The sequence below is a fragment of the Elephantulus edwardii genome, unplaced genomic scaffold (assembly GCF_000299155.1).
Source record: "Elephantulus edwardii isolate Elephantulus edwardi_28Jun2011 unplaced genomic scaffold, EleEdw1.0 scaffold00010, whole genome shotgun sequence".
NCBI lineage: Eukaryota > Metazoa > Chordata > Mammalia > Macroscelidea > Macroscelididae > Elephantulus > Elephantulus edwardii.
The window spans coordinates 31,341,344-31,353,051 of record NW_006399760.1 but is presented as its reverse complement, the minus strand read 5'-3'; the positions used below and the strand labels follow the sequence as shown (position 1 = coordinate 31,353,051).

Genomic DNA, 11,708 nt, shown 5'->3' with positions numbered 1-11,708 from the left:
TGTTGGGAAAATCTGCTGTCAGAGACCTCTCCAGAGCGCTTAAAAGCAACAATATCAGTCCAGAGACGAGGGTGCACTTAGTCCAGGCTATAGTCTTCACAATTACTTATTATGCTTTAGAGAGCTTGACAATGACTAAGGATGACTGAAGAATTGATGCCTTCGAGTTGTGGTGCTGGAGAAGAGCCTTGAAGATATGGATTGCCAAGAAAACAAAACAGGTCTATCTTGGAGAGGGTGAAACCAAGTCTCTCCTTTGAGGCTAGGATTTTGCATCTCTGTCTCACCTTCTTTGGGCATGAGGCCAAGAGAAACCAATTTTTGGAGAAGGACATCATGCTTGGAAAGGTGGAGGGACAGCACAGGAGACGAAGACCCCAGATGAGATGGATTGGTACTGTAACTAGGGCAATGAGGTTTTGTGTGTTGAATTTAGTGAGACTGGCTCAGGATAGGGAAGGGTTCAGAGCTGTTGTACGTAGGGTACCTATGGGTCGCAGGAGACTTGATGGCGCATAAGAACAACAAGAAGTCCAGATGCATTTCAGTGGTTTATTTTGTATCAGGTTGCTATTGCCAACAGTGACTAATAATGGGCTCGAGCATATCAGAGATCCTGAGGTTGGTGCAGAATAAGGCAAGGTTCTGATCTGTTCATAGATTTGCTGTGAGTTGTAGTTGATTCCGTGGCACCTAACCATTTTGGCACAGAGGAAGCGAAAAGGCCAGATTCACTCCCTCATACCTACGTGTCTGTGATATGTATATTTAATGAATTATACTATATTAACAGGGAGTCCTGGTGGACAAATTATTAAGAACAGCTAACTGAAAGGTTAGCTGTTAAATATACCAGCTACTCCATAGGAGATAAACCTGATGGTCATCTCTTATAGAGATTTAAGCTTTGAGTCTGTCCCACAGAGTTGCTATGAGCCGGAATTGACTTGCTGGCACACAATCATAACATATCAGCATCTCCACGAATTAACTGAGAATTTTTATTTTGCTTTTACTGTTAAGATCTAAATACCTTGTGCTTTGCTACAAAACATGTTAACTTTAATCACTGGCTTTTGTTTATTAATTGTACAGTTACAATAATAAAATTAATTTCTTTCAAATTTAGCAAAGGATATGGGTGATAATTGGATAACATAATCAATATAATCAATATCACTGAGTTATAAACTTGCAAAATGTTGAACTGGAAAATGTGTTACATATATTTACCCTAATTATTTTTTTCCTCTTAGATAATGGAACTTGGACCCAGCTTTGGCTTGTATCAGAATATCATGAACAGGGCTCCTTGTATGACTATTTGAATAGAAACATAGTGACAGTGGCTGGAATGATCAAATTGGCACTTTCAATAGCTAGTGGTCTAGCCCACCTTCATATGGAGATTGTTGGTACACAAGGTATTATTTCCTTTTTGGTTTTCTCTTTGAATAAATTAATGGAAGTGCCATGTTTTGTTTTAGTGTTTAATTGTATTTTGCATATTACAAATAATTATCCATGTAAAGAAATACTAAAGTTACTTTCTAAAACTACATGTTTTGTCATGATTTTATTATCTCTCACTACCTATACTGTTGTGATTTTTTTCCACTATCTGTAATAATATTTTTTTCTCTAGTGACTCCATCTTTGTCATTTCGCATGTATGCCAGGGAGAGCTTGTAGTGGTAAACACCATTTTTAGTGTTTATCTTTGTTTTAAAAAATATACATGAAAACTGTCACATGATCTTGGAAAAATAGGTGTCATATATTTAGAAGCCACATAATACCTAGTATATTTTCAATGTTAGAGTGAATAGAGAACACTAGTAAGTCATTATACTAGGAGGACAATTGTTCTCAACTCTGTACTCATTCTTAAGAACTATTCAGAATACTCCAAAATTTGAAAGTATGTGGATTATATCTATCAATATCTACTGTACTAGAAATGAAAGCTTAGAAATTGAAAAATATTTTTCTATTTAGGATAACTATAATAAACCAATTAAACAGTAGCAAAAGATAATTTTGAAAAATGCTGGATAGTTTCCTCCTATGAAATTAACTGCCTCTGAAAACCCACTGGAGGGTCAGCTATAGGTCATAGCTGTATGGTCATGTACTATGCAGCACATAAAAAAACAATAATTGTTTTAAGCGTTTGTAAATGTCCTTAATTCTGGATTTATATGTGTGTTTCTCCATTCAATTTGTTCTAATATATTATTTGGATTAAAGTGTATGGAAAAGCTCTGATAATCTAGCGGTAAGAAAGTGCTGCGATTGTAATGGCAAATGGTTCAAATCCTCTAGCTGCTTCAGGGGAAAAGGATGAGCAGTCTATTCCCATGAGATTTACTGCCTCTGAAAACCTGCTGGAGGGCCAGCTCCGAATCAGCACACAACAACGACATACGAAGAGTAGTTGACTTCATTCAGAGATAGGTTGCTGGATAAGGATTTCAAAGAACCATTCTTTGGACCATATTTGAGAACTACTGATCAAGGGTAGAAAATATTTGAGATTGTAATTCTTCCATTCATCCAACTAATATTTAGGAATGCCAACTTTGAGCTACAAGGAGCACTTATGGGACAGTTTGTAGAAAGTTGTCCTATTAACCCATAGGCTACGTCTTTTTAGAGGTTCAACTCCAGTTGGAACTCCAAGGCAGAAAGACGGACATTCTTCTCCTATGAAATTTACTGCCTCAGGAAACCAATTAAGCCTCAGTGCTAAATTGGTTCTGACTCGATGACAATGAGCTGTGTGTGTGTGTGTGTGTGTGTGTGTGTGTGTTGACCATGTGCCACAGAGCATGTCCTATGCTTTGGCATGTTGATAAACAAGACAAAGTCATTGTCTTCATTCAGCTAACAGTCTATCCAGTAAGGAGTGACAGGTAATAAACACGTATATAAGTAAACAAAATAATTTAGATAGCTAAAGAAACTCAACTATGAAGAAAGCAAAATGAAATATTGTGATGATGATGATGGAGGGCATCAGGGAAAACATATCTGAGACAGTGACATTTGAACCTTGTTCTCAAAAAATGCTTCCTTTTGGAGAAACAGTCTTTATTAAACAAAAATATGACTATTATTTCCTTATGATCCATAGGTAAACCTGCAATTGCTCATCGAGATATAAAATCAAAGAATATTTTAGTGAAAAAATGTGAAACTTGTGCCATTGCGGACTTAGGCTTGGCTGTGAAACATGATTCAGTACTAAACACTATTGACATACCTCAGAATCCTAGAGTGGGGACCAAGAGGTAAGATTAATTACTTGAGTTGCTTATAAGACTGGAAAGACCAGTTGACACCAAATTGACTCTGATTTATGGTGACTCCCAAGAGTGAAATTATGTGTCATAGGATTTTCATGGCTGATTCTTTGAAAGTAGATCCCCTTGTGCTTAGCAACTAAGCAGATCAACTGTAGCATCACCCAGGACTCCTTAACCACCCAACTAATGTGAATGTTTGGGACACTGTATAGAGAGATTGAGTGGAAATGAGATATCATGAAAGCAAGAATGTCCTTCCGGCCTCTGAGGATTTGGTGGGCAGAAGAGCACAGAGCAAGGAGAGATGGCAATTTGGCCAATAGAATGATGGCAGAGATAGTGATACATTGTTTTGAGAGTGATACATTCAGTGAGAATATTTTTCCTGAAAATTGGGAAAGAGCATGTAAGCTGCATATTACTCAAAAAAAAGCTAAATACCTCAAAAATGAAATACAGAGCATTAATACATAGTTATAGTTCTTTATGTTCTAAATAACAGATACAGAATAAATATATTGATTGTTGTTGTTTTCAAGTTGAGAACGACTCATAGTGACTCTTTGAACAAAAGATCTGAACCCTGCTCTATCCTGAGTCATCCTCACACTTCCTGACACACAAGAGGCCATTGAGTAGGGACTGTATAATAGATATCTATGTGTTGTTATATTCCATTTTGGTTTGGCTTATAGTATTCTGTAAGTATTTAAAAATATATTGTTGTAATTACTTTTGTTTTCATCTATTATGTTTCTTGTTATTGTGTATGTTTGAGTCAGTCAGAAATGACCCTTCAAAAAAAAAAAGAAAGAAAGAAAGAAATGACCCTTCAGCAAGTGTTTAGAGACAGTTAACTGCACAAGAGAAGACTGCTCATTCTTCTCGTGTGGGGCAGCTGGTGGATTTGAACTGTGTAACTTTGGAATTATCTCTCAAATTGATTTCTTTTATAAGATAATAGAGATTTTGCAAAGTTACTGCTAGAAGCAATTCAAGAATACATATTACAAACAAACATGAGTCGCACAAAGCATACTACGCACATATGAGGATAGGTATGTCAGTAACAGGATTTTTGTTGTTGCCATAGCCAGCCTATAGGGTCAAAATAGTCTGTTTTCAACTATTTGAATTATAGTCTGTGCATTACTCTGGGCATAATTTCACAGCTCAGACCTTGGAACATATTTTCCTAGAATTCTAAAGTCCTTAAGAAGAGAATTTCTAAGGTGCTATAGTTGACCGCCAAACCATATTTGAGATTTTAGGACAGTTTTATAAGTCTTCTACTTGGCTCCCAATGAGACCGCTGGAACACTTTAAAGAAGTTTATTTAGACTGTGAAGTTCTAATGGACCTCACTCCTTTTCTTTGGGGGGAAAAAATTCCCCAAACCAATAAAACCCCCCTTCTTACTATCTGATTGTTGCCCTATGAGGGAACTTCAGGAAAGTGTGGAAAGCAGAATTCCCTAGGAGGTTCTAAAATGTTAAAGGGCCTTGAAAGGATAATGAATGCTCACTTTAGCAATCTGGGAATTCCTTAAAATCTCTTTGTCTAGCTAGACTCAATCAAGTCCCACAGATTTTAGATGACTTCTATTTAACACTCTTCAAACAAGTCTATAATATTTTATGTTCACTTTTAAAATTGTCACCCAAAGAAGATATTTGAGAAATGCTGCCCAAGACAGTGTTGGAATCTCTGGACACGACATTGAAGAAAACAGACGCTTTGCCCTTATGGAGGAGGCTCTGCGTGGTGCAACAGTTAATGTATTCAGTTGATAACCAAAAGGTTGCAGATTCCACTTTTTAGTGCCTCATGAGAAAGGTCTGGTGATTGAAAAAACCAACCAGTAAAAACCCTATGAGGCACAATTGTATTCTGATTTATGCAGGATTACCATGAGTCAGAAGCTACTTGAGAGTGGAACTGTCTGTGGTAGTGAAATCCTGAAGGAAACCCAGCTCCCTCACCCCGATGGAGTGCTTGGGTCACTGCATTTTCCTCTGGCTTGTGCTTTCTGAAGGAGTTCTGGTAGCTTAGTCAGTAGTGAGTTGTGCTACTAACCCAATGGCCACATGTCTCTGGTGGTTTGAATCCACCAGCAGGAGGAAAATGGGTAATCTGTTACAATTTATAGCCTTGGAAATCCAGTGGAGGGACTGGTATGACTTGGAACTAACTCAAACGTAGGGAGTTTGATTTGTTTTTTTTAAAAATTTGTACTTTCCTGTGACTGTAGCTGGATACTGATACATATGTTAGCACACTGAGTGGTATGAGCTCTGTTTAAAAAGTGTTTTAATTCAAAGCTGAGTTAGTAACTCTATGACTTTATCATTGTATCTAATTTCTACCTGCAAAATTGGTGAGCTCTGGTGACCTATAGTGGTAAGGAGCTGAACCAACAACTGAAAGGCATGCAGTTTGAAACCACCATCTACTCCTCAGGAAAAAGACAATCTCCTCTAATATGACTTAGAGTCTCTGTAAACTTTCTGGAGTATCAGTTTTGAGTTGGTTCTGACTCCATGATATAACAAGAAACTGCCTTTCTCTGATATCAGGTTTATTGTCTGGTATCAGGATTTATTAATACTATGTTTTACTGAACTGCTATAAAAGTCATCCAGGGAATCTGAAATGTCTGTGTTTTTGAAGGTATATGGCTCCAGAACTTCTTGATGATACTATGAATGTGAATATCTTTGAGTCCTTCAAACGAGCTGACATTTACTCTGTTGGTCTGGTTTACTGGGAAATAGCCCGCAGGTGTTCAGTTGGAGGTAAGGCTCTGAATTTTTAAGACTTTGGAAGGAAGTATTTCTGTTTGCCATTCCTTGATGCTCTAAATACAAACTGTGATTCCGCCCCCCCCAACTTCTTTTCCTAAGCAGCACATTAAATTATTCCTAAATATTTAAGGAAATAACTCTGGGTGCTATTTTTCTAACAGCAAAAGAAGAACATAAAGGAACTGCTGTAGATTTTATCATGTAATTATTGCTTAGGGCAGGTAGTGGGAGTGGTTTTCTGATTCCCATAGTGATACTTTGTGAACCACTTAAAATTTATCTTCTTTGAATTTGTATGCAGTTAGCTGTATCTCTTCTTCACACCAGAAACTGAATGAAGTTAAATGTGTTGCCAAGGCCACAAGACTTGATTTCTATTTCTTAGGCTTTTCCTTTTCTATTCTTTTTTCTTGTAATGGTGGGTGGGGGTGTGGGAGTTGGAGGTACTGACTTCTATCATGCCTACTCCAGCTTATGTTGTTATTGTGGACCACAGTATCGGAGCTGACCCATAGCTGACCCTCCAGCAGGTTTTCAGAGGCAGTAAATCATACAGGAGGTCAATGCCCATCCTTCTCTTGTGAAGCTGCTGGTGGGTTTGAACGGAATGCTTTTAGAATTGCAGCACAGTTGCTTACCACTAGGCTACTAGCGCTCCACTCAGCTCACAGTGACCCCTTAGAACAAAATGGAACTGTCCTTGGGTTACCAAGGCTGCAAATCTTCACAGAAGTAGAATAACTCACCCCTCTCCTTTGGAATAACTGGTAGCTTCAAACAGCTGACCATTTTTAGTTAGCTGCCAAATTCTTTAACCATTATACCACCATAAGTGGGGGGAGGAGGTGAGCAAAAACATCCTCTCCCTTCCCCCTTTCCCAGCAGTATAGAGATAATGAGAGAAAGAAGCAGTAAATGAACTTATTGCATCAATAAAGAGTTAAATGCATGTCAAATTTAGACTTTTAACTTTCAAATAAAATTGAATGGAGGGTTAAGACCCCGAATGTGGTGTTAACCTCAGAGTTGCCTTTTTAAAGTCATTTAGTCTCTGGTCTCCAGTTCTTTAGCTACTTTTATTGCAGGCACATGGTCTTTCAAATAACCAACAGCTGTGGGACTAAAATAAGAAAAAGGATGCTTCCAATACTAAGCAGTAAGATTTGAGGTGAGCAAGGCTTTTGGGGCAAGACCCTGGTGAGAGTGAGACCCTAGTGGAGAGACTGTGGCATTGCTGTGGATAAATGGTGGTAAGGTGTGCCTTGGGCCTTCTTGCATTTATGCTCGCCACGGTTGAAGATTTGGCTGTTCTTGCCAGATATCTGAAGGAGAAGCTGATTTGGAACTACTCTGAGGCAAACCTTGCTGGGTGATTTGGATTTGACTGCTGAACTGAAACTGGAGCCTGGATTTAAATTGTACCTTGAAACTGCTGCACTAAACCCTGGACTTATTTTGGGAGGCATTCTTTGCTTTCCTTAATCTCTAACTTGGTTCCTAATAAATCCCTTTGTTGGTACTATAACTGTGAGTCACTAACGAATAAATGAACTTCTTGCTGCTAGTGGGGCTCTACAGGCACCATGGGGCTGGTCTATGAGCTCTTTATCTGCTTTGTACTTTAGAGCAGTGACAAGCTGTACTATTCTTGCTGTCTCTTGCTCTTTCAGAATATGCTTATGGCCTTGTGCCTCTATCTCCCATTTTCCCATACATGTTGTGGATTGCCTTTGAGTCGAGCACTATGCACAGTGACCCTATGAACAAAAGGCCTGAAGCCTTTCTATAACTATCGTCATTTACCAAAGTTCATAGCATTTCCAGAGGCATGTTATTAAGGAAGATGGTGCCACTTGGTCCTGCCAAATATGGATCCTTCCCAGCCCTTCAGTACTCCAATAAAATTGGATAAAAGACTCTTAGCCCTGGTCTCATGGCAATGCAGTCCCAAGATCAACACCATCTCATGTCAAGTCTACAGTTCTCTGCTTTTGGCTGTTATTGCTGCTGCTGCTGCTGCTGTAAGTCTAGCAGAACAAGAATCTCTGGCCCTGAGAATGTGCTGCATTTTCTTGTTTCTACTTTTCTTGTGGTGAGATTTTCAAATTCTACTGCTGGATCTATCCATGTTAATGGTAAGACTAGCCAATCCTCTTGTGTTTAGGTTAGCACACCCTATTTTTAGATTACCACCCATCCACAGGGAAAAGTCAAAGTCAGTATCTAGGTTAGCCATTTTGAGCAATAAATCCTTAACATTACAATATGATTATAAATATATTTAAGATTTATAGGTTATGTTTTCTTATAATATTCTTATTGGTTTACATACAATAATTAATATACATTGTGTTTAATTCACATACATTTTATTTTATCTAATCTTTTATTTACATTGTATTTAATAATTAATAAACATATTTAATTAATATTGGTCTACTCTAAACATTGTATTTTATATATTTAAGTAATATTGATCTATACCTATTAGTACTATCTTTCCAAGTCCCTACTGAATATTTAGTATTCCTTCATCCTCATATTTGGCCACTAACCTCTGCTATCTTAGTAATTTCTACATTTCTTCTTGATCTTTTGAACATTTATATACATCTTGCTAGTAATCCTTCTATTTTTACAATAAAGGTCTTAGGCAGTATTTGTCTTTATGAGACAGAGTCATTTCACTCAGCATGATGCTCTATAGAGTCTCCTGGGTTATATAGTATTTTACAAAGTCATTCTTCCTTAGTGCTGCATAGTATTCCTCTGTAAGAATGTACCCACAGTTTCTCAATCCATTTGTTTGTTGATGGGCATTTGGCCTGTTTCCACTTTCTTGCTATTGCTACAGCCTAATGCTTTTATGAACATAGGTGTACATATCTCCATTTGTGTCTCAGTTCTAATTTCCTTGGGATATATTACTAGCAGCGGAATAGCTGGGTAATATGTGATTTCTGTGTTCAGACTTTTGAGGAAATGCCAAACTGCCTTCCAGAGTTGTTGAACCATTTTACATGGTCATTGTCAGTGTATGAGAGTGTCAATTTCTCTGTATTCTCTCCCACATTTATTACTTATTTTCCTGTTAAACTTTGCTACTGCTACTGGGTTGAAATGGTATCTCATTGTTGCTTTGATTTACATCTCTCTGAAAGCTAGTTCTTTTTCATAGTGCTTCATCTGTCTGCTGACCATCTGAATGTCTTCCTTTGTGAAAGGTCTTTTCATGTCTTTTGTCCATTTTGTGATGGAATTATCAGTCTTTTCTTGTGGAAGCCATGTAGTACTCCGTAAACTCTTGTTATGAGACTGTTTTCTGAAATACCATTGCCAAATGTTTTTTACTAGTCTGTAGGTTATTAACACTATTGGAAAAAAAAGGTTTTGATAGACAAAATGACTTAATTTTTAGAAGGCTCCATTCATGGATTTTTGTCGTCTCCTGGTTGTGTGTGTCTTGCTATATTTGCAAGCCCATTATGCCACAGACTAGGGTTTCTAAGTTTGATCCCATTTTGTCTCTTATGATCCTTATGGCTTTAGGTTTTTACCCCTAGATTGCTGATCTACCGTGACTTTATTTTTGTGTCTGGTGTGAGATGTGAATCCTGTTTCAGTTTTCTCAGATAGATGCAAAATTTTCCAGCCTCATTGGTTGACAAGATTGTCATTTCTACCAATTGATCATAGGTAGATGGGTTGATTTCAGGGCTCTTAATTCTGTTCTGTTGGTCTCTGTGCCAGATGTTGTACCAATTCAGTGCTGTCTTTAATACTGTGGTTGTATAGTAGATTTTGAAATTAGATCATAAGAAGCCTCTTAATTTATATTTGTTTTATAAAAGAGCTTTACTCATTCAGGGTCTCTTTTCTTTCCAAATAAACCTGCCAATTTCCTTTCCCACTATCTCTATGAAACATGACTTTGGTATTTGAATTGTGATTGCATTGAACTTATCAATTATTTTTGGTAGTATTCTTATTTTCACATTGTTGCCTCTTCCTATAGATGAACAAGAGATATTTTTCCATTTAACTAGCTAGGTCTCTTATTGTTTCTTATAAGCAGAGAGTACTAGAAAGATGCATATTTGTGTTTTATTGACTATGCAAAGGTGTTTGACTGTGTGGACTACAACAAATTGTGGATAAAATTGAGAAGAATGGGAATCTCAGAAAAATTGAGTGTGCTTGTGTGAAACCTATACCTAGACCAGGAAACAGAACAAGGGAACACGGCCTAGTTCAAAAAGAAAAGAGAAAAAAAGAACACATCAGGTATGTATCCTATATGTAATCTATATGTGGAACTACAGATAATTTGAGAGGCTGGACTTTATGAAGAAAAATGTTGCATCAGCTGTGGAGGAAAACTTAACAACCTATGTTATATACATAACACAGCCTTGCTCAATAAAGCTGAGGAAAATTTGAAGCATTTGCTATGGAAGATCAAGAACTGCAGTCTTCAATATGGATTGTATCTCAATATAAACAAAACAAAACAAAGGTTTCACTACCAGACCAATTGGAAGTATTATGATAGATGGAAAAAAGATTGAGGTTGTTAAGAAGCTCATCTTGCTTGGATTCAGTCTATGTTCTTGGTATTCGCAGTTAGGAAATCAAAATATGAGTTGCTTTAGGAAAGTCTGTAGCTAGGGACCTCTCCAGAGTGCAAAAGAGCAACAGTGTCTAGAGTCAAAGGTGTGCCTGATCCTGGCCATGGTCTTCTCAATTGCTTGCTGTTCATCTGAGAGCTGAATGATGACTATGGATAACTAACAACGAATTGATGACTTTTAGTTGTGGTGCTGGAAAAGAGTATTAAACATACCATGGACTACCAAGGGAACAAACAGGTGTGTCCTGAAGAGAGTGAGACTAAGCTGCTCATTGGAGGCAAGGATTTTGAAACTCTGTCTCACACTTTGAGCATGTTGCCAAGAGAGATAAGTCCTTAGAGAAGAACATCATGCTTGGAAGGGGAGAGGGTCAGTGCAAGAGAGTAAGTTCCTGGATGAGATGGATTGACACAGTGACTGTGGCAATGGGGAAAAGTGTGTCAATGACAGTGAGGTAGGTTGACTCAAAGATAGGGCAAGATTTAGAGCTGTTGTTCATAGGATAATTATGAGTTGTAGTTGACTTGACAGTATGTAACAACAACAGCTTATTGTATGTCAACAGAGAACTTCCAGATGTGCAGGCTGGATTTAGAAGAGGTTGTGGTACTAGGGATATTATAGCTAATGTTAGATGGATCTTGGCAGAAAGTAGAGAATACCAGAGGAATGTCTATCTGTGCTTTATTGACTATGCAAAGGCTTTTGACTGTGTGGCTCACAAGCTATGGCTGACTCTGAGAATGGGAATCCCAGAGCATTTGATTGTGCTTATGTGAAACCTATACTTGTACCAAGAGGCAGTCATCAGAATGGTGTAAAGAGACACTACATGGTTCAATATTAAGAAAAGGGCCCGTCAGGGTTGTATTCTGCCTCTATACCTTTTCAATCTGTATGCAGAACAGATCATCAGAGATGCTGGGCTGTATGATGAGGAATGTGGCATCAGGATTGATGGAAGA

The 11,708-nt window shown here is 37.8% G+C and overlaps 1 protein-coding gene across 3 annotated transcripts in view; it reads left to right on the top strand.

Moving 5' to 3' along the window:
* ACVR1C (activin A receptor, type IC) overlaps window positions 1-11,708 on the top strand; it is a 136,061-nt gene that overhangs the window by 105,592 nt on the left and 18,761 nt on the right. For all 3 annotated transcript variants that reach the window (XM_006880790.1, XM_006880792.1, XM_006880791.1), the window contains 3 exons: window positions 1,257-1,424; window positions 3,137-3,293; window positions 5,979-6,103. In XM_006880790.1, coding sequence (XP_006880852.1) covers window positions 1,257-1,424; window positions 3,137-3,293; window positions 5,979-6,103 — 450 coding nt within the window. The remainder of the gene's footprint in view (window positions 1-1,256; window positions 1,425-3,136; window positions 3,294-5,978; window positions 6,104-11,708) is intronic.